The 27,410-nt window shown below is 38.8% G+C and overlaps 1 protein-coding gene across 4 annotated transcripts; it reads right to left on the bottom strand.

Moving 5' to 3' along the window:
- Positions 1 to 126: 126 nt before the first annotated feature.
- Positions 127 to 26,871, bottom strand: col21a1 (collagen, type XXI, alpha 1). 4 transcript variants are annotated; one of them, XM_051416833.1, is made up of 29 exons: positions 26,630 to 26,861; positions 21,439 to 21,566; positions 20,696 to 21,256; positions 20,329 to 20,494; positions 20,017 to 20,245; positions 18,613 to 18,783; positions 16,940 to 17,017; positions 15,827 to 15,910; positions 14,546 to 14,608; positions 14,074 to 14,127; positions 13,929 to 13,982; positions 13,767 to 13,820; positions 10,038 to 10,091; positions 9,890 to 9,943; positions 9,756 to 9,809; positions 9,339 to 9,392; positions 7,665 to 7,709; positions 7,541 to 7,594; positions 7,393 to 7,446; positions 6,315 to 6,368; positions 6,071 to 6,142; positions 5,487 to 5,522; positions 4,788 to 4,832; positions 3,991 to 4,023; positions 3,755 to 3,901; positions 3,576 to 3,630; positions 3,298 to 3,489; positions 3,140 to 3,217; positions 127 to 2,970 (listed from the first exon to the last, which is right to left on the bottom strand). In XM_051416833.1, exons 2-29 carry the CDS (start codon positions 21,533 to 21,535, stop codon positions 2,783 to 2,785), a joined length of 2,880 nt encoding a protein of 959 aa, XP_051272793.1. In that variant the 5' UTR covers positions 21,536 to 21,566; positions 26,630 to 26,861; the 3' UTR covers positions 127 to 2,782. The 4 variants fall into 4 exon arrangements, 3 of the variants coding, with proteins under 3 accessions (XP_051272793.1, XP_051272802.1, XP_051272806.1); XM_051416842.1 differs by lacking the exon at positions 26,630 to 26,861 and adding an exon at positions 22,664 to 22,833; XM_051416846.1 differs by lacking the exon at positions 21,439 to 21,566 and having other exon boundaries at positions 26,630 to 26,862.
- Between the last annotated feature and the right edge of the window lie 539 nt (positions 26,872 to 27,410).

The following is a 27,410-nucleotide window of genomic DNA, read 5'->3' as shown; positions in this document are numbered from 1 at the left end:
GAGCCTTTTAATCACCTCAAGTTATTGAAGTCCGCGTGTTTATAGGAGAGGGCTCCAGCTGCATTCAGCACCAACAACAAGGATCCTGTTTTTATACAATAAGGGCTTAAACATGATCCTCTGGGATGCTGTAAAAAATTATTTTATTAAATACATCAACAAACAAGTGGGCCAGCGTGTAATGTGCTGCACTTCAAATGATACTACAGTACATAATTCCCATAAAATAACAGATCAGGGAAGAAAAATAACACAAAGATATTGCAAATTCAGTATTAAGAGCCACAGACCCACAACAGGATAGTCTACAAGGATTTTCATCTTCAGAATTACAAAAGCTGACTTTGAGTATAGAAAAAATTAATTTAAAGCGAAGAGCCTTAATACAGAAAGCTCTGCTCTCAGAGGAGCGTTAGGTAAACAGTATGGTGAAGTAAGTACTCTGGGATAATTAAAAACATAAATAGTCAGAGCTCTCCATGTGATGGGTGGCTGCTGTCCAGACTGAAAAAAGGAAGCTCCTTCTTAGGTAAAGTAACTCCTGGATATGCTAGGATGTTACCACATAGCGCCATCTAGTGTACAAAGCTTCAACACTTCAGTTGTTATTACCCTGTTACACACACATACACACACAGCCTACAGAAGCTTTCTAGCCAGAGCTGCACATGTGTCCAAGTTTCTTAGTGCTATGTTCTTAGAGGAAGACCCAGGTGATGATCTCTGTTTTTGTTTCCATGACCATCACACTTCATTCTTTTTGATGCTGCAGTTAGAAAAAAAAAAAAAAAAAGGAAAAAGGAAACATTTCACACTACACTCCAAAAAGTCATTTTCCAGGAGAACTATTAGATTGATGATGTGATGGAGTCCTGAAATAAACCTGAAACTTAAAAGCTCAAAGCACAGAACAAACTCTGTTCACAAATCATTAAGATATTTTAATTCTAGTAAAAAAAAAAAAGAAAGATTCAAAGATTCATACATAAGTCACCTTAACACAAAATAATAAAATTACAAAAGCTGTTTACGACCTGTCACTGTTGAAATACACAGTTATGACTCTTTTATAAATAACAATAAAATACCTGCTACAGTAATGAAAGGTAAGCTCCGGGAACATAAATGACAACATTTCAAACTTAAATGTCAGCATGTTCTTAGATGGTGAAACCTTTACTTCCTAACTGGAATAAAATGACACGAGAATGAATGGGTATTGTGTTGGGGGAGAAGTATTAATTTATCTTGGGTGATACACAATATTAGCTGTTGTAAAGAGATTAAGTGCTGAACAGTCAAACTGAATGCTTAAGGAACACAGGCTTACAGCAGCTTATAATCAGCTACAGGAAATCTAACTCACAGTCTTGTGCTGAAACATGCCAATTTCAGACATAATTTATGGTGAAACAATTCACTGAATATAGAATTTATGTATTTTTTTGTTGTTGTTGTTTTTAACGGAAGATAACCAATGTGCAGTGAAAATGAGAGAGCAACATGCAATAAAGCAACACCAGGGGGCAATGTGGGAAAATATACCAGCCACACTGGCCAGAGAGAGATCCAGACATATATTTAGTACATGAATTAAAGGTGCTCAGATGAGATTCATTAAAGGACATCAGTATTTTTCAACCCTATTTTCCCATGTTTTTGTGTTAAAGCAGCATATAGGAGCAACGTGTTTTCAATTTGGTTCAGTTTTGTGAAAGAGTGCTGCAGCATGCAGCCACGAAATGGGATGCAACATAATCGTTGCGGGCAGTTGTGCATCGTCAAAATTGCTTTTTTTCCACTGAGCTGCACAAATTCTTATTATAATTGTCTAACAACATTATGGAATAGACCATACAGAAAAATTTTATGTTTTTGGTACCTTTCGCTTGATCCAGTCTGTGAAATCTCCTCTGTGGGCATAGGGTCACAGCCCCCACAGGAACACCACCGGTCTCCCGAGATTTGCAACCTTGCAGCAGCTAGTTCACCATACTTTGATTGTTGCCCCTTGCTCTCTCTTGGTCTGCTCTTCACTTTGTCTTCATCAGTATAGCTCGGCTCAAACAAATATGGGTGGCGATCGAATTCAAAGGCCATATCCAAATCAACTAAATATTCACCCATGACATTGAAAATCTTTTACATAACGCTGTCTGTACTCTAACACAACAAACCCAGCCGGCATTACTGCACTCCCGTTTCTACTGTTGTCATCCTACAACAAGTCACCTTACCTCTCCTGAAATTTTGGAACTAGTCTTCTCCTCGAGTGAGACTTCGTTAGACACACAGCGGATCAAGCTGAAGGAAGAGAAAACGTTTCAATTCTCTGTATGGTCGTGTTATCAGAAATATATATTAACAATCTGAAACGGTCAGTAGGACTTTTAATGGACGTATTGTGATTACGTTGTAGCCACTCTCACTGGGCCGAATTCAAAACTTGTTGTCCCTTTCACTTTGACACAAAAACACAGAAAAATAATGTCCAGGTTGAAAAATACAAAAATAACCCTTTAAATTGAGCCATTTATTAATTGTCACAACACCATTAAAACCTTAAAGCATGTTCAAAGACGTGAATAAAATTACAAAATACCAACGGGGAAAATGTGTTGGGATTTAGTTCTGTTGACTGTCTGAGATCACATAAAAGGTGTTAGAAGAGGTCCGTTCTGTTTCCACGACAGAGAGAAACTGTAAAGATGAGATCTTCCTGAGAATGGCTGTTTGTTCCACATCAGCTCCAGACTGGTGCCTGCAGTGACACTGCATTACATCAATAGTTTGGCCCTTTGCTGTAAGGATCCCGCCTCATCATGCTACCATAGCACATGGATGGATCACACACCCCAGGCTGACCAGGGATGCCAGGATTACCACTTTTACCCTCTGCTCCGTTTAGACCAGGGGTTCCAGGCTTACCTGGAGGACCTGGCTTACCGTACCCCTGTGGACCCATTGGACCTGTGAAGATAAAGATACTAAGCAATGATCGGTTCAAAGGAATGGTACACAAAAGTAACAGGTGGCATAAATATCAGAAAAGAAAGAAGTCCCCCTGTAAATAGCTTCCATATGGCTTTCTGTAAAGTTGAATGATTGGTGAAACAGAATAATTAGTCACATTATTTACCTGGAGGCCCAGGTGGCCCTTGGTCTCCAATGATGGTTCGACCAGGGCTCCCCTTCTCACCATCTAGCCCTGGTTCTCCTACAGACACAAGTGCACTTGCTTGAGCATCCTGCAAAACAGCTTTACTGACATACTGTTGACTTTGACACTGGTTTTACCTTTCTGCCCATTAATACCAGGGTGCCCTGGCCGACCGGGGTGGCCCGACATTCCCCTGGAGCCACTAAGTCCAGGAAGACCCCTGAGTCCCTGGGGCCCAGTTGGACCTGGAGGACCAGGAGATCCAGGCCGGCTATGACATCTGGTACAGCTACTCTGTTGGTTGCCCAGCAACAATAAAGGCAGCTCCGCTATGATAATTGACAATGAAAAGATTTCAGATGTGTGTTGAAAACACACAGAAACACATGATCAGTCAGTCTATAATGTTACTCACACTGAAGAATCTCTCTGCAGATTTGTCGAATGTGATTATCCGACATTTCACTCGCCTGAAATAAAAAGTGATGGATCATTTGGATTTTCAGTGACCGTCCACTCAGTAATGTTAGTCAACATCAGAATAAAAACTGTTATCAGCAGTAAAGATGTTAGCACAGCATGTGGCACACATACAGATCTTCCCGTAGGTCCAGGAGGGCCAGGTAGACCAGTGTCCCCTGTTAGCCCTCGGGGGCCAGGTGGGCCTGACTGACCCGACTGTCCAGGCCGTCCCACTTGACCTTCTTGACCTCTCTGCCCCGGATCCCCTGTTGTCCCTTTCTGGCAAAAATACCACCCCAGGGTTAGCAAAAGCACAGCAATTCATATTATATAGAGGTACAGTGCTTAATGCAATCAGCTTAACATACCTCTCCTTTAAGTCCCATTGGACCAGTGGAACCCTGTCAATTAAATCAGGATAAGTCATTAAACCCAAAAGTATTCAAGACAGCACAAGCTTCCAACAAGGCTGCACTATTCTCAGAAAATCAGCTTCTAAATCTGCATGAAAATGCACAGTGGAAGACAATCTTGCTAAACGCCTAAATCTTGGAAATACTACGGTTTAATATGGATGAGAATTTGAAGCAAGACAGACTCATGAATACTGAGTATCAGTCTGTTGTAGCACCACCTGTTAGCTAAAAAAAATCACATTTTGCAGTACTACTCTGATAAGTCTTTCAGTTACAGTTGCACCTGCATGAGTTCAGGAATTATGGTCCTTTATGTCAAATAGGCCTTAAAGAACTTGAGAGCAAGGTATAGTAAAAGGATCATGCTTACAGGGAATGTATGTACCAAACAATGTACAAAAAAGGGTGAATATTAGATGAGGAGTGGTTAAAAACAAATGTGTTTTGCAAAAGATTTGAAATGTAAATCACTGTACATGAAAATAGATTTGGCCTATATGGAGAGATTAGATATATATTGCACCAAGGATGCACAAAAAACCCTTTAGTTGCTAAGCCACTAAGTCTAAAGTGTTTAACAAATGGCCACATGGTGGCGCCACATTGAAAACTAAGTTACAGCTTTTGAGCTATCCTGCCATATAACAGACAGATGATTTGTTTAATATATTGTATATTGAACATATCGTCCAGGTTTAACTTAAGTTGCACAACATTAAAAGACAACAAAGCTGATCAAAGACACTCACTTGTTCCCCTGGTCGACCATGCTCTCCGTTTTCACCTTTCATTCCCTGGTGAGAAAATAATTAGATTAACGTCATGAAAGCATATGGATGAAACTAGTGTTTCAAGCACCAGCCTATATTGCGTGTGTAGCATATGGTACTGTAGATAGTACTGCAAGTTAAAACATCCACTCAAAACATAATGATTGATGCATATTTGTAGTAGTAATTTGGAGTGTTAATGTGTTTTAAATGGAACACATTAACACCCATTAGATTTGATTACTATACTATATACTTCTTTGTTGCTTTCCAGAGTTGATTTTGTTTTCATGACATGAAATTGATCCAGTTTCAACGTAATGGAGAAAACCACGTTGGAAGCAAATATCAAGTTAAAGACAAAATGTAGCTGAATAATAATTGTTTTCCAAACCCATAACTAATGTGATAAGAGAAGCGTTATTTCCACTGGATTCTTGAAATATATGGATATCTATAGATAAGGGAAATATTCCTTCGAGCATAGAAATACGCTACTTATAGACAACAATTATTGGATGTGCAATTATCACCATTCGCTTTAATTTATCCGTGATGTGTTCTCAACCTCTCTGTTTAAGTTATTAGTTCAGATTAGCATTACAGAGGTAAACACGATCATAGTATCTGCTTGTCTGACTAAGTAAGCGTTGAGTGGAATTTACTCTCAAATCTTACCGTCTCTCCTCTTTCACCTGGATTTCCTCTTTGTCCCTGATAAAAAAAAATAAAGAAATTTTAAGATTTTAACTTCATAGTATTTTTTGTGGCAGGAAAAAAAGTTCCAAATGATTTACAGAAAAAAATATACTGCCACAAGACATTATGACCACTTTACGAGATTATCTTGTTATCATGGCACCTGTCAGTGGGTGGGATAGATTAGGCAGCAAGTGAACATTTTGTCCACAAAGTTGATGTGTTAGAAGCAGGAAAAATGGGCAGCGTGAGGATTTGAGAGACTTTGACAAGGGCCAAATAGTGATGGCTAGACAACTGGGTCAGAGCATCTCCAACACTGCAGCTCTTGTGGGGTGTTCAGTCTGCAGTGGTCAGTACCTATCAAAAGTGGTCCAAGGAAGGAAAAGCCGTGAACCAGCGACAGGGTCATTGCTGGTTCTAATAGAAAGGTGTCAGGGGCTGCGTAGCCACAGACAGGTTGCCCAGGTGGTCATAATGTTATGGCAACAATTTTCATGATCAGAAATTATATATCTGAAAGGGTTTTAACGGTATGAAAAGAGATGTTATAGTAGAAATACCTTGCTGCCCTTTAGGCCTGGCATGCCTGGGTGCCCCGGCTGACCCTCTCTTCCTGGTTCCCCTGCATTCCCCTTTAATAGTTTAACACCAATCATTAAAACAAGAACACACTTTATTAATATACAAGTAAAAGCTCCAAAAATACTTAAATATTGTTACATTAAACGCATTACAGTATTACAGCATTTTAAATCAGACATAAAGCCACCTGTTGCATATTAGATTGTATAAATGGAAACATACCGCAGGCCCTGGTGTTCCTTGTATACCTGGACGTCCAAATTCGCCTTTATTCCCCTTGATTAAAAAATAAAATGTCTTATGTTACAGAAAACATACAATGAAATAACATCCAAACCACATCATATCACTGACTGAACTGCAGCATACTTTTCATGAGGTTTGGGTGTATTGCAACTTAATGTTTAATTGTGTCTAGTCGTATGCTTTCTTTTCCAGTTGAACAAGCCTCAGTAATTGCAGTCTGAAGCTCAGCCATAAAATCAAAGTATTGCCTGCCTGTCCATAAACTAGCTTTTCACTTGTGTGCCATTTACCAATACGCATTGGCTTGTTAAAGGCAGATCAGCTAATGAAAAGTGATTAGGAGACAGAGCGTCCAGACCAGACAAGCCCAGACTGCTTACATTTCCACTAAAATTCCACTGACGAAAGCAGTAGGGCCGGATCATCGCTTAATTTAGCAATGCCGGTGTGGCCAAGAGAACGCTAATGTGTATTTTAGAAAAACAGTGACCAAACAAAACATGTTGTGCCGTTAACCCAGACAGCTTTCTATGAATTGGAATCTACTCTGTGGTTAGAAAGCTTCAAAGATTTAACCACAGTTTATCCAAACTAACAACACTGCGCACTACAATACATTTTGTATAGACAATATAGGGTATAGGAACGTAATGTCACGTAACATCACACCACTCTTATCCGCCATACTTGTTAGCAGCCTTGTAACTGTACGACATTGTGCTTGGACTCGACTTAAGTCATGACATGGCTTGGCCTGCAGCTTGTCGGTTGCTGATGCCAGCTTGTGTGGATTGGTCTGCAGTATTGACTTTTCTGGGTCACAGTATGAACAAGTGTGCTCACAGCCCAAGGGATGTAGAGGGGGGATAAACTCACATTATATTTAGTGAACAGTTTATCCATTTTAAAGACTGTATTAAATCTTTTTGATGTCTGATTGTAAGATGAAAGTCAGTCATTATTTCTGCTAGCCTCATTTTACCTTTGTATCACTAACAATAGAGCTGTATTGAAGAAGCTCAAAGGGAATCTTCTAGCAGGGACAAATAATTACCTTGGGTCCAATTGGTCCTTTTAAACCAGGTGCACCAGGTAACCCCATGTCACCCTGCAGGAGAGTGAAGAAATTGTTTTGGTAACTCTTTAGATTCAATATTAACCTTGGTTATTATACACAAATAGTCCAACAGCTGTTGACTTACAGGCAGTCCAGTTGATCCTGTGAAGCCCCTAGGTCCAGGCAAACCAGCTTCCCCCTTAAATGAGAATCATGTCAGTCAATCTGTTTATTTTGTATTAATATTTGTTACATAGGCAGGAGCTCACCTTTTGTCCATCCAGGCCTGCAATTCCTGGTAATCCAGGCATACCCTGGGAGCAAAGAAACAGATTATATTGTACAGCAGATCAATGTATTGAAGAAAAAAACATGACATTGAATTCTTATGTGACATTTTACATAAAACCGTATGTTCTCATATGCAGTCTTTCTGAACTAATACTAGAAACGGGTTCCAGTTTACTTCATTCACAGTGGAATAATTACTTCATTGTGTCAGTAACAATTGAAGCCAGTTGCGCAATAAAAGCAACTCATTGAACTAACATGGTGCATCCAGAAATGTCTACCAAAATGTAGACTCCCCAGTTATGGTTGGCTAGTTGTAAACAGGAAAAGTGGAGAAACATCATTTTAAAGCTTTTTGAGCCCAGAATCTTGCTAATAAATTTGTGAATATAATCACTTGAAAAAAACATTTCATTACATGTTTTTTTTTTAAACAGCTTCAGGCTGTGCCGCAATAGTGCACCGTCTCAGCGTTTCATCACTGTGTCAAACTGTACAATCCTTAGTCGAATCGTCTGTCCTCCAATTGAACTGTGCACATGTGTTTTATTTTCTGATAAATGAAATAATACAATAAGTAGTTGCTATTCAAATTTCACTGAAAAAAGAATAAAAGCAGATACAGATTTATCAATAAATGGTTTAATACATTGAAAGTTTATGTGGTTCAACACATGTAGCAAAACTACCCTGGAAAGCCTCTTTTTTTGTTTTTTTGAGATAAATGTTTGCAGATGCTTAGTGGTTGCCTCAGCCTGAAGTTTGAGTAAAATATGTGCATAGTGAATAGATTAGACGGGCAGGCAGAGAAAAATATGGATAGAGCCACCCAGACACTCACACTCAACCTATAGGTGAAGAAATCCCTGTAACGCTGAAGTGCTAACTTCATCTTGTTTTAACTTGAGGAAGTACAGTACTAATCCTGTCTCCTTGGAGACATTGCTAACTCTATTGTTCTGGTGGGGAAAAATGGTTTACAGCCTTGTGGAGCAACTGACTCATCTTTTGTAGACCCATCACAAACTTTTGGACAACACTTACAATCATGATCAGTGGGGTGGCTGCCCAGTTGAAACACTTTCTTCCTAAAACAAATTTGCCAGAGCACCACAGCATTCCCTTCGATGAGTTACTCTCACTGCCTTAGATTATAGCCTGAGCCTGCTTGTTACATAACACGGTTATCCTGGGATGAACTACAGGGGAAATACCCCTAATTTACGGGCTGTCAGGGGTACTCTCTGTACTGCTGACAGTATGTTAACACGCTGCAGTCCTACTACAGTAAAAAACGTTATGCATGCAACTCGGCGTGATCCTTAAAATCAGCCCTTGTACAGTATTGCCCATTTTACTCGTCTGTTACTTTCAGTATTATATCATGTCAAATTCAATTTGTGTGAGAAGAACTTTGTAAACCGTAATGGAAAGCACCACATACATAAAGTTCCCTCTTTTCTTTCTATTCTGCCTTGCTGGAAAGTTTAAATCTTAACTCAGTGTGACAGCACATGTCATATTTCATTCATGCACAATTTGTATCAAATCCTCAATTTCTAGGAGTTCAATTAAAGATGTAAAACAATAGTAACAGCTCAAAAAACCTGCAAAATACGCAAATATGTACAATGAGTGTGTTTATGACTCACGGGATGGCCTTCCCTTCCGTCAGCACCAGGAATACCACTGACTCCAGCTTCTCCCTTAATACATTCGAGAAACAAAAACATTAATACATTTCATTTTCATCCCAATTCCTTGTGATGAGCCCTACGTGCACATCGTTGCATACTTTTTACATGTCATGGTAGCTTTCTATCCATATAAAATGTGAAGAACACTTTTGATGTTTACAAAAGATGTCAAATGGTTTGGAAAAAGACAAAGGGGACACCACGGCTCTATGACTACATTTCCATGGTTGCCAAACATCAACAACACAACTTTTGGGAACAGCAAAGTCTGTTGAGAAGGCTCACACTTAGCCAGCCTCATGCTTCTATTATTCTCCTAATCCTTGAATGAGCTGTGTAACATACTGTTATGTACTGTCAAAACAAACAGACCTTTTGACCAGGTATCCCTGGAAATCCATCCTTTCCATCTCTCCCAGATAGGCCCTGAAAGCACAGAAAAGGATTTTGCAAATGGTTTTAATGACACAAGCTCTAGATTTTATTCTGAATTGTTTTATACGTACAGGTTCTCCTCGATAACCAGGTGGCCCAGGAGGTCCTATACTTCCTTTTTCTCCCTGGAAAGGACATGACATCCAGTTTAAATTGTTATATTATGTCATGTTCAGTCATTGAGCTGCTTTTAGCCATTATGATTGCCTGCAACCTTACCACTTGACCAGCTTTTCCTGACACCCCTGCAATTCCTGGGGATCCTATGGAGCCCTGAGAAAAGTGACAAGATTTGGAAATTATTATTGGATTTGATCTAATAATAGTTCTTACCGTGCATGGTCTATGCTGGCCGGGCTTATATAAACTTCCAGACAGTGATGAATCTGCCACTGATCCTCCATGTTTGTAATATAGGTAAGCTAGCAAAACTCCTTAACCACTCTTGGTCAATCAGATCAAGAGGCTTATTTATAGAAGTTATACAGTGTGGGATAAGAGCCCTTAATAGACCACATTGCAAAGTCTACATGATTACAAACATGCAGTCAGTGTTTGACAATAGTCAGCAGTGGTCTTGTTTTTCTGGGGTAGACAATGAATGTAACTATTTGGACTGAAATTTAAGAGCGTGATGTGTTTCACTGCGTCAGTCTGGCATTTTTGTCATTGCACTGGTTGACCTAAAACTACACGTCAATTAAGAATCTGTTGAATGGTGCCAAAACTTGGGGGAATGATGCGTCACTGCTTTTTCACATTTTCTGAATAAAAAACATTACATCATTTATCACGGGACATTACATCATTTATTTTCTCTGATTTTGCATTCCACCATTCAAAGATATGCTAATCAACTAAAGAGGGAAAAAATGACAGAATAGCTTAAAACCAAATGACGTTTTTTTTAATATCGCTGGCTGCCTCAGAGACTCGTAGGGACTGTGAGTGACCAAATCTTTTTTTGTGGCTTCATTTGCAAAAATATTTTGTCTATAAAAAGACATTCTAATCAAAGTGTAGTTGAGCTGAATTCACTGGTATCAAAACAAAAACAAAAATCTTTCCAGCTGTGGCCATTGCTGAAGTTGTATTTGCAAGTGGAATTCCAGTCCAAAACAAACAAGCTACAGCAAAAGGGATTTAGAGGCTCTGGGTGCCGCTAGCTAGAAGAGCTGCAGCCGGGGCAGAAAGACACAATCATGGAAGCCAACTGGTAGTGTTTGTGTTTTATCTGTCTTTGTGCTGCAGTGAGTTTTACTGTTTTGTTGGATTGTGTTGTAAATACTAGGGAGGATCAGTTCGTGTAACAACATTGAGTATAAAACATGAACAGCTGCTTGCACTGGTAGTGTGAGCAATGACTGGTGTGTTTGCACATCTGAGGTGTGCAGGAAAGCCTGCTCTCAGTAGGCAGATTCTCTCACACACACATCCTCACTCCCCAAGCTGGGCTGCGGGTTTCCTGTTAGGAACACTGATTTCTCTCAAAGTGAATGCCGCTGGTCTAGTTACAGTAATAATGAACAACAGATATCAATAGTGCAGACTGGATGCCCACTTAATTAGCAATAAAATGTTCCCACAAAGGTGATGAATGATTGTGGTCATTAAAAAGTATCACAGACTGTGAATACACAAACATTGGCAATTATTGGTGAAGTGTTTAAGTGTCTTTCTTCCTCTTGTGCCTTGAATTTTGTATTTCTGACTTAATTAAGCAGATATCTCAGGTTTCTGTTCTCTAGATCCCGTGCCAGGAAAATGAGACTACACCCATGGGTGGTCTTACAATATGGGAACTCTTTGGAAACGTAGATGTAAATGTGTTCAATGTTGTATCCGAAGAGAATCTTATACTTTAAAAGATGAGGATTCCCTCTAACTTTGAGAAAAGCTTAAGTGACTTCCTGCCTGTTTCAGAGAGTGTTATGTGGTGCATGAAGGGTCTTTCCTGGAGTGCAAACACCTTTTGAGCCACACATGAAGGACATTCATGGTATACCTGATTGTGTGTATGACAATATAGATGTCAAGCACTATTTCTGAGTCATACATATGTCTGTATATGTAACGTATCTTGCATTTGTATAGAAGTATTATCCACAATATGACTCTCAATTATGTATAGACCTAATGTCCATTAACAACACTGGTTAGTTTGAGATTTAGAAAACATTCTCATACAAATAATTGTATTAGACTTAATTCTCAATGTAAATTGACCCCGGTTGACTGGTTGACTTGTGGTTTGCCATGTACGAAGTGATGGAAAATCACAAGCAGTGCACTTTCTAGAGGCTTATCTCATTATTCACGATACCTCAGACGATAACAGTGATTAAATGTTTAATTATGGGATTTTAAAAGAGCACTTTGATAGACCAATAAAAGTCACGATCCTTTCATGTTTTAAGTGTAACTGGAAATGGAATTTAAAAAAACAAATGTAAATCCTCCGGATCTTTAGCGGTGCTGTTTCCCATTGTGCTCTCCCTCTTTGTGTTTTTGTAAGTCGTTGTAAGTATTTGACCTAATCAAAGAAAGTTAAGAATACAGTCCAAGCGCCAGTAAAACCTTAATCTGATACATCCTGGACCTTTGAGTGAAACTGTAATAATGGGACAGATGGTACAGGAGGATTTGCTCCAGGTGCAGACATGTGTCTGCTCACAGCTGCAGTTTTCAAAATGACATTAACTGCTTGAATTGTTCTCCACTTGAGCCAACTGGCCCCCCATGGTCACACTGATTACAGGGTGGGATGATATGACAGAAGTGATGCAATCTAGAGAAGATGTATTACCTCACTCTACCTCAAAATAACGTTAAACGCAAAATGTTGTTCAGATGAACATCAAAGCAATAAGAACATTCTGGATAAAGCTGTGTGACTGTCAGGCTCCTGCTCAAGTCTGCTGTGTGGTTACAGTGTTTCTATTAACCACTAAGCACAAACTGCTGGACTGTCTCCCCTTTGTTATGGATTATCATATCAGTTTTCTCCACTTTCCTTTGGACTGGTTGTGGCAGCTGACACGTCTAATCTTACAGGTGCTTTCTTCTTTTGGCTCATATGCTTCTGCCTTCTTACACATTGTTATATCTTGTGACAGCTGCTAGTAACACGCAGCATCGACTGCATGTATGTTTTCTAGTCTGAGTGACCGAACAGTGGGAGAGGCAGTTATCTAGCCGAGGCACCACTCACTGTGGGCCAGTCTGCCTGAAGATTTCATTTCTAAACGTCTCGATACTTTGAATTTGTTTTGGTGTCATCTAAAGCTTAGAGACTCTCGCCCTAGCCTTGAATGTGAAAGATATTGAGCTGTCAGGTTTCATCTGGTAAAAGTATTTTCATCTCTACCTCAGATTTTACTGTAATTAGGAGGTTAAGGGGTGAGGAGGAGATGGAAGTGAGGAAAAACAAGGCAATAAGAGAAACAAGATGCATCTTTGGCTCCCTAGAAATTGCTAAGAAAGTAAACTGTTTCTAAGAAAAGAGCAGAACAAAAGTGAAGAAATACATTTAAAAGTCTCTGATGGCCTTCATGCTCTCTCTGCAAAGTGCTCTTGTCCCACAGTATAGAAGTGGTATTTTTTACTTTCCCAGGGGATCTGGCTTTATATTAATAACATATGGTTTGTAGAGTGATTGATGCAACGATGTTCAAACGGTTCAAGTTGATGTGTTTAGCAGGGATTTCCTGTTAATCCTACATTTTGATCTCATAAAAAGAAGATTTACCTTGACAATTCAATGTGGGTTTTGTACTTTTTAATATGATCACTTGTTTTTCCTACGGCAATAATTTTTTCCCAGCTTTGGTCAGTCGGTGCAGATCAGCAGTTCTACCAACTTTCCATGGTTAGATCAATAAAATTGAACCACATCTAGATACCATATTATCAGGAAAAAATGAAATGAAAAAAAAATGACGTCAGCACCTTCTCTCCTGGTTGTCCAGGCGATCCTTGTAATCCAGGCATACCCCTCTCACCCTGAAAGAAACAGACTTGTATTACAAAATTGTGTTGTGTTATTATACAAATGCTGCAGCACGATAATGAAACCAATTGCGCCACAGTTATGCTGTTTGACCTTCCTACCGAAACACCAGGCCTCCCTTGCTCGCCTTTGTACCCATCTGGCCCACGTGGACCCTGACAAAAGTAACAAACAAAAGCAGCATCAAATTTTCTATTCCTGATGCTGAAGTTAATGTGCAAGTAAAATAGGTGAAATTGCATTTACCACTACTCCTGGTGGACCTGGCAGCCCTGGACTTCCTCTAACACCAGGGATACCCTTAAAATGTAAAAAGCAAACAAGAGATACACACATTTGGTTAACCATTTTAATGTGTGCATGTTGTTTAGGCTGCAGGGCGGATTCTTTCGCTGAGTTTTTGATCATGCTGTACAACATGTGGTTCACTTTTGGATGCTTTTCATCACACAAAATCACCACTGTGCTGCCACCAGTGGTATAATCAGAGATGTCTGTTATTTACCCATTGGAAAAATAAGTAAATAAGTATATTTACCACTGCTTTTTAACATTCTGAAGCAGTCCTGACCACATAGAATTAACAAGCAGAAATAATGGATACATTAACTCAATTGTTTTTTGGCATTTCCTCAGATGCTTATTGTGGATGCTGCTGTGACAGTGTTGTTGGCGGTTATGTTCTGTATGTTTGTATATTGAACTATGTAGTACTCACAGGCTTACCATCAGCACCAGCAGGTCCAGGCTGACCAGGTTTGCCAGTATTTCCTTGTTCTCCCTAAAGAAAGTGGAATGAGGTAATTTAATAATGTGTAACTAAAACAAGTTGTCGGTACATCTTTGTCGATCATGCAACCTCGAAGCAGCATAAACCAATCAATTTAAAACATTTCTGGTGACTGGTGCTTTCTCAGGCGTGTAGTGTTGATTTAGTTTATCTATAAAACATGCTGAGCAAGCTAGTTTATCTAATGTAAGACGTTCTTGAGCACTATGTGGGGTTATAAGGAACATCTGCAAGCCAGCAATGGTCCCAGCATTTTGGATCTATTAGTAAATGTAGTAAAAGCATAGCGGTGACCTTATAAACACAAACATTCTCGAACCCATGTAGGTTTTATTAACAAAGAGTTTTGTTGCTAAGGTAATATCTCTCTGAGGTCCTTGTATAAAGGCTTTTATGACCGGAGCTGGTATTATTTGGTTGATACCCTGTGATCAATAAAGATGGAGATGTAGGTTTTATTTCCTATTTTGGTAATTTTCCGTTCTAACCCGTGTTTATCTTGGGCAGAGGTCTGGTTTGCTTCAAGCAAACAGTACTGTACAAGAGAATCAAGACAAACCATAACTTACTGACAATGGCAAATTGCCTAACTGGAAGAAAGACGCATGTTTATAATTAATAAAACTTAAAGAATGTAAAGTTTTGAGCCGCTAACTGCGTGTGTCTGTTTAAAAGATAAAAGTGCTAAAACCCCCCACACAAGCACTGTTTCGTGGCACGGAGGAAATCTGTGTTTATGGGCTGTAATGACTGCGGTTGAGTTTGACCTATTCATTAAAGTGCAACCTCATGCGCTCATCACCTTATCTGACAAGGAGAATTTAGAAAAATTACCTAAGAATTCAGCTCACACTGCCTCAATGCTAAACTGTAAGGAAGAGAAAGGTTGTACTCTGTCTCCCAACGGAAGCCATTTAGTCTCTTTTTCATTCCTGAGTTTACACATAAACCAAAATTGTTAAAGATTAAGTTGTTTTTCTCTTTTTTTTTAATCTCAACAGAATACCACTGTCTAAAGTAAATATTTAACTGTCTAACACTGAGGAGCTGGACATGGTACAGCTTTGTGCTAAACCAGGAACAGACTTTATTCTCTGATATCTCACAGCACAGTGTGTGCTTGCAGGATGGTTTTCAGAATGGCAGTATGAGTAAGAATAAGAATGAAAGAAAAAAAGATACTATGAAGAGTTTTTTTTAATAACTTACCTTTATTCCTGGAAGTCCAGGGGGTCCAGGAGGACAAACACAAGGTTCTTCAGTTGGTTCAGTGTAATCAGGACTGTTGGAGCACTGTAATGAACAAAATTAAGCTCTGATAGATAATAGACAAGACCAGAAATTGAGCACACATACAGATTTATACATATTAGAGCTGGAACAATTAGCCAATCGATCAGTTAGTCCATAGATTTTAAAATATTGGCAATATTGGAATATTTGCTCTTCTACAATTGTAAACTGTACATTTTTGGAATATCTTTGGGTTTTTTGACTGTTGGGTTGGACAAAACAAGCAGCTGAAGATGCCACCTTGGGCATTTTTCATTATTTTCTGATAATTAGACGTTATAGAAGAATATAGAAGTTAATTAGCAGTTAATCAACAAATGTTTGTACTTTTCCCAAAACCCAATACTGAAACTTGAAGTGTTTTCAGGTTAATTAATACGTATAAACTATTTTAAAAGAAACTAACCATTTTCATCACAAAAATGTACTGTAAGTTGGCTGTCTTTTTGTTTTTAAATCAAATGCTGAGATTTTGCCAGAAAGGCGTCTGATCCTCCATTCAAAGGGAAATTGATAACTGAGAGAAGTGAAGGTAGTTGGCAAGCTTGTGTAATTTTAGGCTTCTCATCTTGTCTCTTTTGATATTTTTATCTTACAGCATCACATGAAAAATAGTAATTTAGCACTGGCTTTGTGGTTATAGCAATTTCTAAGCCAACATAACAACGGGCCACTGCTTTACAAACACGATTAGAGCCAGCAGACAATAAAAAAATATACTGAGTGCAAAATGGTTGAAGCCGAGCCATGGGTCCTCCTCCAAGAAATTATGTTATGCATAAACAGATGTGACTTAAACTGAATATGCTGAGTTTACACTTTGACTACAATAATAGACTGTACTGATGAAATATAAAGCAAGAATAATTTTATGCCATTCAGTATATATTGTGGAGTTAACTGATGATAAAATTGTGCAGAGGAGAAACAGATGTAGTAGAACAAGGTGAGAAGTAGGTGAGAAGAAGTTATCTTTGTTGCTTTTGGACTAAAAAACAAGTGCAGGGCCAAGCGGACTCTTATACTTACAACTCCAGGTATTTCACATGCAGTCTCTCGGTTGTTCTGCTCAGGATCACAGTAAATGCGAAGTTTCTGAATTTCAAACTAAACCAAAACAAAAAAGAAGAAGAAGAACTTTTTGTTAAAAAACAGAACCTCTGCTGCTGGAGAATCCAAGCAAGTTAACAAAACACACTATTTTAATATGGGGGTAATTTTGCATTTAGTTCAGTTTTATCAGTGCTTTGCCACTAATGAATTGAAATTACTATTGTATAACTGTTAAAGGAAAGATAAGTAGTCTCATTGAGCATTGAGGATCTACATGTTGCCAGACCTCCCTGAGTGTTTGGAAGTATTTTGCAACAACGTTACACTTTTCTTCCATTATTTCTTATTTTGTTGATGTTGGTAGTAAAGTGGCTCCAGAATGTCCCATAGACTGTTTCACTTCAGTAACCATGTGAGCAGAAAGATCCTCACATGTGATTTATATTATTTCCAGTCTCATGAAAACATTAGTACGGTTGCATGATTGGCCGCATAAATCAATCGAAAAAAATATAGTTTACATATTGTTAATGATAACAGTGGCTTTAAACATGACAAGAATGTCTGGTCTGGTCTAATGGTTCATGCTAATGTATTGTGGTCCATTCTGGTGTACTTTTAAAGGTCCAGTTACAAAAATCTGTTTCCAATTACAAGTTTGTTTATCCAGAAATGATACTTACATAAGTACATTCACTTTGTTAAACAGCCTCAAACTACATGATCCTTATAATAATGGATCAGTACACACAATAACATTCACTGCCAAGCTGTGGTTATTGTTAATATCCACAGCTTTAATGATGTGTCAACATACTGGCTGGCATAGCAGACGTAAAAGTCCTGAATGTTTTTATTTCCTCTCTCCCATTATTTCTTATGCTACATAATCATGTTAGTGATTAAATCATATTTTTCTTTACATATATTATAGTCACACAGCTAGTTGTACTGAGGATTGTATTTTAAAACAAAATGCCCTGTTTGATTGAAATTTATTTTACATGTATTTTATTTCATTGACCATCATTATGGCCACAAGTGCAACAATGCCAAACCTGCGTAATTGCTTACATGTGAGTCTGAGGTATTTTAAATGGTCAATTTATGCTATTGTTTCATAATAAAATGTGTTACATCATACTGACAATTAAAGTGAGAGGATGTATTGTGTAGAATGCAGTTATTCCTCTTTTCCATTTTAAAATTACAGTAAAATGTTGTATTATGTTTGCAGGGATGTATTTGCATCAACTTTCAAGAGACAGCACACTATTTGGCCTTCTGCAGAGCAAATTAACAACACAGCACAATTATGATTTATTACAAATACAGCATTTTTGGCTCAAAATGTGCCAGATGAGACAAATAAAATGAAGATTAATAAGACCTTGTGGACAAAAAGGCAAATTTTTGCCAAGGATTTATTAACCACCGAGTTAAGCACGTCTCTTAGGAGGCAGCAAGAAACTATGCAGTGCTGTGTGATGCTGTTTGAAACATATATCAGTACTGAGTTTTCCCAAATACTCATTAAACAAACTGTTCCTTATGTCTATAGTCAAGCTGACATACTGCTGAATCACTTCACTGGGAACCAAACAGCATGCATTGTTTTAAAATAGTGTTGTAGATGTTAATAAACTTACTGGCACTGTTGTTTCCTTACTGACATATTTTCCAACTTGGGTTTTTCCATTGATGAAAATGCCAACAGGGGGCTCCAGGGATAGCGTTTCAAGTACCAGGTCATCAACATAAAGAGTAACATCCTCCTCAGTGACCAGCAGCCGCAGTTGGTGCCATTTCTCATCAAATAGCTTTTTTTTAATAGACAAATAGACAAAGAACAGGAAATAGTTATTAATACAGTACATGCTGGCAGTGAGCTGATAAAGACATTAAAAAACAAACAAAATAGTCTGTTCCCTGGAGGGAGTCTGTACAGTGCAGTAACTGTTGTTCAGAGCAGGAAGCAGACGAACAGTAACTGATTGGATTAGTTTGTAATAAGCCATGGTTACGAAGAATTTATTCAAAATATTGTGGCATTTTAAAAGGCATTTACTCAAGCTCAGAAGAAGCTAGGCATCACAATTTATATTTTCATCACATGACTGATGCATCTGACATTTATCTACTTTTGTTTCCTTGAGAAACAACATTTTATAAATAAACATAATGCAGCTTTTAAAGGACCAGTGTGAAGGATCTAGTGGCATCACGTGGTGAAGTTGCAGATTGCAACTAACTGAACACGGCTCGTGTCTGTGCATGTGTATATATGTAAAACGGGCTATGAAGTATGTAGAAGAAACTACGGTGGCCACGAAACTCACAAAAAGTCACTCTCTACATTCAGTGTTTGGTTTGACCCATCTGGGCTACTGTAAAATGGTGGTTCAAGACTCAGACTCCATGGAAGGATTTTTGAATAATTTTTGTTGTATATTTTGATATTTTGAGTTGTATATGAAATAATGAACAGAACAAGTGACTGTTCTTAAAGTAGGCAGCTGCCCAAAATGTACTTTACATTAGTTATACCTGTGTTATACAGTTTTATGGCTTTCTCTTGGACAAGTCCATTGTTGCATTTTCGGGGACTCGCAAGAGACAGATTAAAATAAGAACAGTGAAAATCAAAGCAGTAGAGAGATTAGATTAGAGATATCCTAAGTTTTAGTCTCTAGTTTGGGCCAAGCTCCAAAAATGCTGGATCTTACATTTCCCATAATCCAACTCAGTAATGTCTCTTTGTTTGACCCTTTCAGCCACATTTTTGAAAGTCCCCACTCCCGTATTGTAACACAGGCTTTTTCTTAAAGTTACGTTTTTAATCTCCAAGCCCAAGCAGAGATAACGCTGATGACATCCCCATTGTTATTTTCTCAGACTTGACGAAGCTCCTTCAGATCCATAGAGGACAGTATACAAGTGTTTTCACAAGCTTAGCAGTACTGTCTTTGAAAAGTGAACTGATCTTAATGTATGACATCAGTGGAGTGAGTTTCAAGACTAATTCAAAGAAATAATACATATTGTAACTTTACCCTTGCTGTCTGTTGTGAAAATGTAACTGTCTGAGTTCCACTTGCTGATTCACTGGTTGTAGTGAACTTGACGGTGCGGTCCAGTCCATTTAGAGTCACCGCCATCTGAGGTTTCCCGTCACGCGACTGTATTCTCCACACGTCCCAGTCCTCTGTTGCCACTGATCCTTTATACCTCATTGTGGCTACAAAAACGTATGATGGAGGCAGCCCATCAGGAAAAAGGTTCCTAGGTGACCAAATGTAAAAGTCAGTGAACTTCTTCTAAATACACTGGTGACGATGAAGAAAAGATAAAAGCAAGATGATTACCGTGTAGCTTCACTCAAGTCGACACGAGATGTCACTTCATAGGCATTAGAGCCGTAAAATGCCCCTCTTGTCTTCTTTGCTTTTTTAGCCAAATTTAAATGCAACAGAATATCAAAACCCTTCTCATCGCGGGAATCTACAGGAATTCTTGTTGGACAAACGGTCTCTGCAACAGACAAACAGTGAAGTAGAAAAATAGACATTAGGGACAAATAGAATAACAGAAGAATAATAATGGATAGAAGTCAAGTAGTCTGAGATGAAGAGATGTCAGAACACTGACACTGTCATGAAATTAATATTTGAACTCATAATATTTAAACAGAACAACACTTTTGGCTCCAGGCATTGATCAGCAATTGCTTACCTTCACACAACTTCTGCCGTATGACCTGTATGATCCTGGAAATGGCTTTGTAATCCTCAACAGAAAAGACGTAAGTTGAAAATGGCTTGTTTGCAATGTCCCTCAACTCGGCCTCTTCTGTCTCTGACCCAACACCAATTGCAAACAGAATTACTCCTTTTTTCCTTGCTGCCTCTGCTGCTTTCAAAACCTCATCTTGAGACTTCCCATCTGTGAGGACAACAGCAATCCTGGAAACGCCTGATGGGCCACGCTCAGAAAGGCCAAACAGTTTGTCTGTAGCAAACTTAATGGCTGTCCCAGTCCTGGTGTTTCCCCCCATGTACTCAATGGACTCCATCGCTTTGATGAGATCTTTGTTAGAGGAGTACTTCCCCAGAGGTATCTCTAAAACGGGGTCATCGCTGTACTGGACGACTCCAACTTGGGTAAACTTCTGTCCAATATTGAAGCTTGTTGTTATGTTGACAAGCCATCGCTTTACTATCTCAAAACTGACATCTTCAACACTCCATGAGCCGTCTAGAATAAAGACTAAATCACATGGTGCGGTCCTACAACCTGAAGCAGACAGGAAATTAACAAAATCAGCAGTGTGAAATAATGTTTTAATAAATCATATCTAGTTTGGTGGAATACATTACATTAAATCACCTTTGCCAGTTGTATGCATTTGACAGTTTTTAATGTACGGACAACAAGCATAACAAAGTGTGAGAAAATGAAGACAGAAGCACTCTTACTTCTTATGTCTTCATCTTGAGCTGCACTAAACAAATGGAGAAGCATGAAGCACAGGCATCTTAAGACACAATGCATGGATGTCGCTTTGTAACCCATTATGCAGCAGTACCAAGTTCCAATTGTGCACCTACAGGGAAAGGGAAACACATGCTTTGTATTGCAGGGAAAAAGAAAAGGACAATGCAAGCATTTGTAACATGTGGTCCTTGTGTTATTCTTGCCTTGACAGAAGTTAATGTCTGAGACTGTTGTTTTTCCATTTTTTAAGATGTTTGGTTTTCATTTATTCTGGCTTATCCTCTCTCAGGCAAAACCTTACAGCAGAAAACTATCCCACTACCTGCATTTTCACGCATAAGTAATAATAATGGTTGTTGGCTATGTTACCAGGCTCTGCAAAACCTGAATTAATTCAAACAATAAATAATTCAAGCATTGTATACACATGCCAATTAGCAGAATTTGTGCATTGAGGTCATGTTGTCTGTCTCGATGCACTAAAGTTCAACCAAGTGTTAGATAGAGGTGATCTGATTAAGCAATGTGTTTGACTTAAGCATGACAGCAGAAAGTTCATGCATAAATTTGAAAAGGAATTAAAAGGATTTGTTATGATTCATTTTCTACATTTAATTTAGTGTTACTAGTTGTTTTGGTTAGGTTTTGTGACTCAGCAGTTCATATCCTGGTAGATGCATTTAATATTGATCCATTCGAATCATAAAGTACAGAATAATTTTGTTTACAGCAGTAGTGATTTATGTTTCTCATCAACTCATTTATGGGCATTTTGCAGAGGCCTGGCAATCTCCAGGATTGGCATTAGTACAGAAGGAGTGCGCACATACAAGCTGACTTGTTGCAAACAATACTGTATGCATTCTGCTTAGGTCAAGGCCTAGGTGAAGCACAGAACAGACAGGACAGTCCATTCATTGCTTGTAGTAATTGAAATTTTTCAAGGGAATTTATTTATTTAAAGTAAATTGGCTGCCAAATGTCGCAATAATGGAGAAAGATGCTAAACATAATGATTATTTGATTAATTTTACATTTCAAATATTAATTAAAGCAGCCTTAAACTGTTTACATTTTACATAGAAATTACTGATGGGGACCTATCGATTGTAAATCTCATCAACATGTTTGCTTTTATATCAACTTATTACCTCCCACCGCTGGCAGACACACACACTACTACCCATAAATCCCTAATTCACTTACTTGTATCACTAAGTTATACTCTGAACTCTATATCCATCCTCCATGCGGCGCACTCTATCTTTCCAGGTCTGCTACACAGTCTCGACGCCTCAGTACACCTAAGCATTTTCCTTTCAAGCTTCATCTACCACATCCTCACATGGCACTGTCAGTTTTACTAAATAAACAATTCACTGAACCTCAACTCGACCACAACTACCCTTAAACCAGTGCTCACTGTTTCCTGTGGGATTATCAGCTGTTTCCTCAAATCTACTGCCATTTGCCAATCTCTGCCCGCCCTTGGCCCAAATACAATACGCCTGCCCAGAAAAGCGTCACTCCTACACTTTTCCTCCCTCATGGATAAAACCAATTGTAATACCTTCCTTCCCATCAGGAGATGAAGTAATTTTAACCAGTTACTGTCACATGCTGCTAAAGCGCTTACAGTATATGTTACCAGGTGTGCCGCTCTAAGTCTATTTTACACCCAGTTGGCAAGTCTGAACATTTTGGAAAATGAAAACTAAACAATTTGTACATATGATTGATCTGTTTTGCTTTGCTTTTATATTTTTCTACTCCCTCTAGCTCTTCTTCTATATTATTTTCCTAATGCATCCACTGTGCCAGCTCTGCTGACACAGCCGCCCTTGTGCTGGCTTTTAGCCCTACAATCATTCTTTACCTGACTGATTGACTCAATCAGTAATGGCTTCCCTGTGCCCAGCCCTAAGGCTGCCCTACTCTACTACTGCACAACAACATCCTTGCCGTATGGCTGAGTGCTGACTTTTGAAATGATTCACCTACACTCAGATATAACCTCTGTTATGTGCCTTTAATTGATAGTGATGGCTGTAGAGAGACAGGAAAGTGGAGAGAGAGACCCAGGCTGCTGTGGTATAGACTCACCTTTGTATATGAGGCTACAAGGTGAGTTACCAGGGCACCCCTGTTATGTGATTTTCAGATTAAATGGGGCTATTCTGAAGTCCCTTGTGTAAAACATTTTGATATGGTACCTGCTCTGTCTATCTAACATATCCTAACAGCAAGTTCTCACACCCAAATGACACTACAGGTCATTTGACAATGTCTTACCAATGTGAGACTTTTCCTGATTTGGTGCCTCATCAGTAGAACAAAAATACAGTACCAGTAACTTTTTTAAATTAAGGAACACAAATAACTATTGGATGGATTGCAATGAAATTTGGTGCAGACCACTATCCCATGTATCCTAATGACTTTGGCGATTGTAACCTTTTATCAACTGCAAACCTGATGACATTTCTATTAGCCTCAGATGTTCTTTGTCTTTAATGCTGATGATTGCATGATTTAATGCAAATGTTAGCATGCCAGTATGCCAAATTAGGGTGGTGAACATGGTAAACATTATATCCACAAAACATCAGCATGTTAACATTGTCATTGTGAGCATCCTAGCATTAGCATTTAACTAAAATGCATAACTATAGACTCCTGGTTTTGTTCACATAACCAAAAGAAGGCAATTTTAAGTCATTTGAACAAATTACCAAATCTGTTCCCATTAAAATCCAACTCAGATTTTAATGAAGCAATGTCAAGGTAAGTGCAACACAGGACAAAATGCAGACTTTGTCCTTCAACATTGATTAATGTCAAATAAAAAAACAATGGCATGTTACATACGTGCTATTGACTGTATTTTGTAAGTTTATTTCAGTAACAGGTGAACACTAATATCATTGCATGTGCTGCAAACAACATGTAGCATTATAGTGGAGTGTAATGATGGTTATGTTCATGCTCATGGAATCAGAGATGAAATGGGATATTAAGAACTGGGTGAAACAATGAGAAGAGTTGTATTTACATTTTGCAATAATCAGCTTAAGAGTTGCATGTGAGCAGACAGCAGACATTTGATCAGATGTTGTTTCTGTGGCAGCTCTATCAAATTATCTTTTACAACAGTTTCCAACACGTGAAAGAAAGAAACTGCTGACATCCTAAAAGGAAGCAGTTGCAAATGAAGACCAGATATGCTGCATACAGTATAAGAAGCAAGACTTGTGGAAGGAATTTGACAAGAAGGAACTGATTGTACACCTTATTCATAACTGTTTCTGATTGTGATACGTGAGGGTCAACGAAACAGTGGCTAGGATATAACCCTTGGCCTTCCAAATGCTTTTATGTCAGTGCAGCCAAAGAGAGGTCACACTCTTTAACATGACTGCATTTTTCCACCATGTAAACTCAGTAAAACAGTTGAAGGAGGCGTTAAGCTGCCATAGTTGTGCAAGCCGTTTTCTTCAGAAATTTTCCCCACTAGAGAGCTGGAGGAGGTTGTTGGAAAACCCCCTCATTGGCAGGGTCCAGCTAGGATGACTTTCCCCTCGACTGACTTTCCCCAAACTGAGTGTTTCTACACCTCTGCTCGAGCCACATGGAATTCATTTACACCATCAGACGGTGAAATTCCGGCTGTGGACTGTGACCAAACACATGTAGTCATGATGAAGGGAAGCAACCTTCGTCCAGGAATAAAAAAAAAAAAAAGCAACATTACACATGCTATGCTATAATGCTTGGAGCTGGAATGCATGCATAACGTAGAAGAATCAACAGGTGCACTTGTGTCGCAGGTTAGTATCAGATTCCAGGGATCCATGATGTTATTGTAGCTCCAGGTTTTGGTTATGGTGATTGAATGGCACAACTGTAACGCTGGTATGCACAAATATTGAACATCTTTTCAAGACATTCTTCCTATGAACATAATTACACATTGCATTAATTCTTTGTTGAGCCTGTTGTTTGTTGCAATACTTGGCAAACTTAACGTTAAGATTTATGTGAGACTTAGTTTAGTAGCAGTTCCAGCTGGATTTGCTGTTCAGGAAGCTGCTGAACAAAAATGACTTCTCACATTTCACCAGATAACATTTCACTTGTTCAAGGTGGCAACACTGAGTCATCGTACAGATTTTAACCACAGTATCAGACCACTTATTTTTCATTCAGCAGGAACCAAAATAAAATGTTTGAATTATTGAGTTCACAAATAAAAAAATACTTTTTTTTGGTGTCCGTAGTTTACAGCATGTAGTGCAACTGCAGGCTTTAAATCCACTTGAACTGTTGAAGTTTTAGTTATCTGCTGTAAATTTGGCAAAAGGAAGTTGTTCCATTCCAGAAACAACAACTGCTGTTCAGCATGAACAGTTGCCAAGATGAGGGGAATTTATTGCTGCCAAATTCTTCAAGCAACAAGGGAAAGCCAAGCCCTATCAGTTGTTCTCCATAGAAATCTGTTCAAGTAATCCAAACAGTTAAATAATGTCTTGTAAAACACTAACTCATATGGGGGCTTATCCCTTTTCAGCCAACCTGTCAACATTCAGATATTTTCTACTCTAGTCACAAAGATTATTGTTCTTCATATACATGCAATTCTAACATCTGTAAGAGCTGTGCAAGTACAATACATGCAGCGCCGTGGAGCACTATGCAGTATGCTGCACAGACTCAAGAAATATGAAATAAAAATCCTTTTACGAGAAGTGAAAATGGCCAGGAAAAAATCTTGAGTTGATTCCATTCATTCTTTGCATGACAGTAGCACAAACAAGGGACTGATAACTGAGCTTAATGTCTTCAATATGGAACTGTAGCTGCACAAACTTTAGGACACTAAAGTAAACGTTGACACAGTGCTAAACTATTACTAATCTGAACAGTGTTACCACATCATAACACATGGCACACTGAAAAATAACACACTAACACCATCAGCTTCATTTTAATGATCAAAAACAGCCTCCACAGATTCTAATACTCTAAATTTAGCCCTCTGCTGATTAAAGAAATATGACAGTTGCATATTCATGCACAAAAACACACCCAAAACTTGTAGCTCCAGAACAGACTTTCTAAAACATAGTATTAAGTAAGTATTACAAAAATGACACAAAGTGAACAAAAAGTTACCGGTAAGCGTCCAAGCCCTTGTGTGAATTCCTGTTAATCCTCTCATTGAGAGCCAGTGATCAATACTGTTCACTGCCTTGTGATTACAGAAACTGAATTTCGAGAGCAGTGCACATGTTCCTCTGCTGAATGAAAGCCTGCCCTTTCCAGCAGCTCAGTCTGTCTCCTCTGTTTCTGTCCTTCTTCCTCTCCACCCCCCCTCACTCCAGACTTTTACTGGCCTACAGCCACCCTCAATTACCATGGGTGGAAAGAGAAGCAGATAAGGAGAGCATGAAATAGTGAAGCAGACAGCCCATCTCTGACAGTCCAAAAGGAAAATAATAGTAATGAGCACAGCCTCCTTCCAAGTGTTGAGGGTTTGGATCGTGTGTGGGTTGCTAGGGGCATAACCAGAGAACATGGAGTTTTCTGGATGCAGGACAAGCACCAGATTAGCCTACAACTTTCAGTATACTGAGCCACATATGCTGTAGTGTTCATGGTACCTTTGGTGGGACCTAAAGTGCTTAGTAATGCATTACACAACTCCTTTTTAAATTTCACTTCATCGCTCAAAAGGACAGCAGATTATGTTCTACAAGTGAGCAATGAACAAGGTGTGAAAAGCTACTGCAGTGATTTTTTTTTCAGCTCAAACAGCTGGAAGTCATTAGAAATGCAGAACTGACTCTGCTATCTGTAGAGCAGGCAGATCTCAGTTTGATCCACTCTAACAAGTTTTATCATGTTTGTACTCAATGGCAGCCTGCAATGCATCAACAAAAGAACAGCCTCAGTA

This window comes from Dicentrarchus labrax, unplaced genomic scaffold (genome assembly GCF_905237075.1).
Source record: "Dicentrarchus labrax unplaced genomic scaffold, dlabrax2021, whole genome shotgun sequence".
Taxonomy (NCBI): domain Eukaryota; kingdom Metazoa; phylum Chordata; class Actinopteri; family Moronidae; genus Dicentrarchus; species Dicentrarchus labrax.
This window is presented reverse-complemented; position numbering and strand designations above follow the sequence as displayed.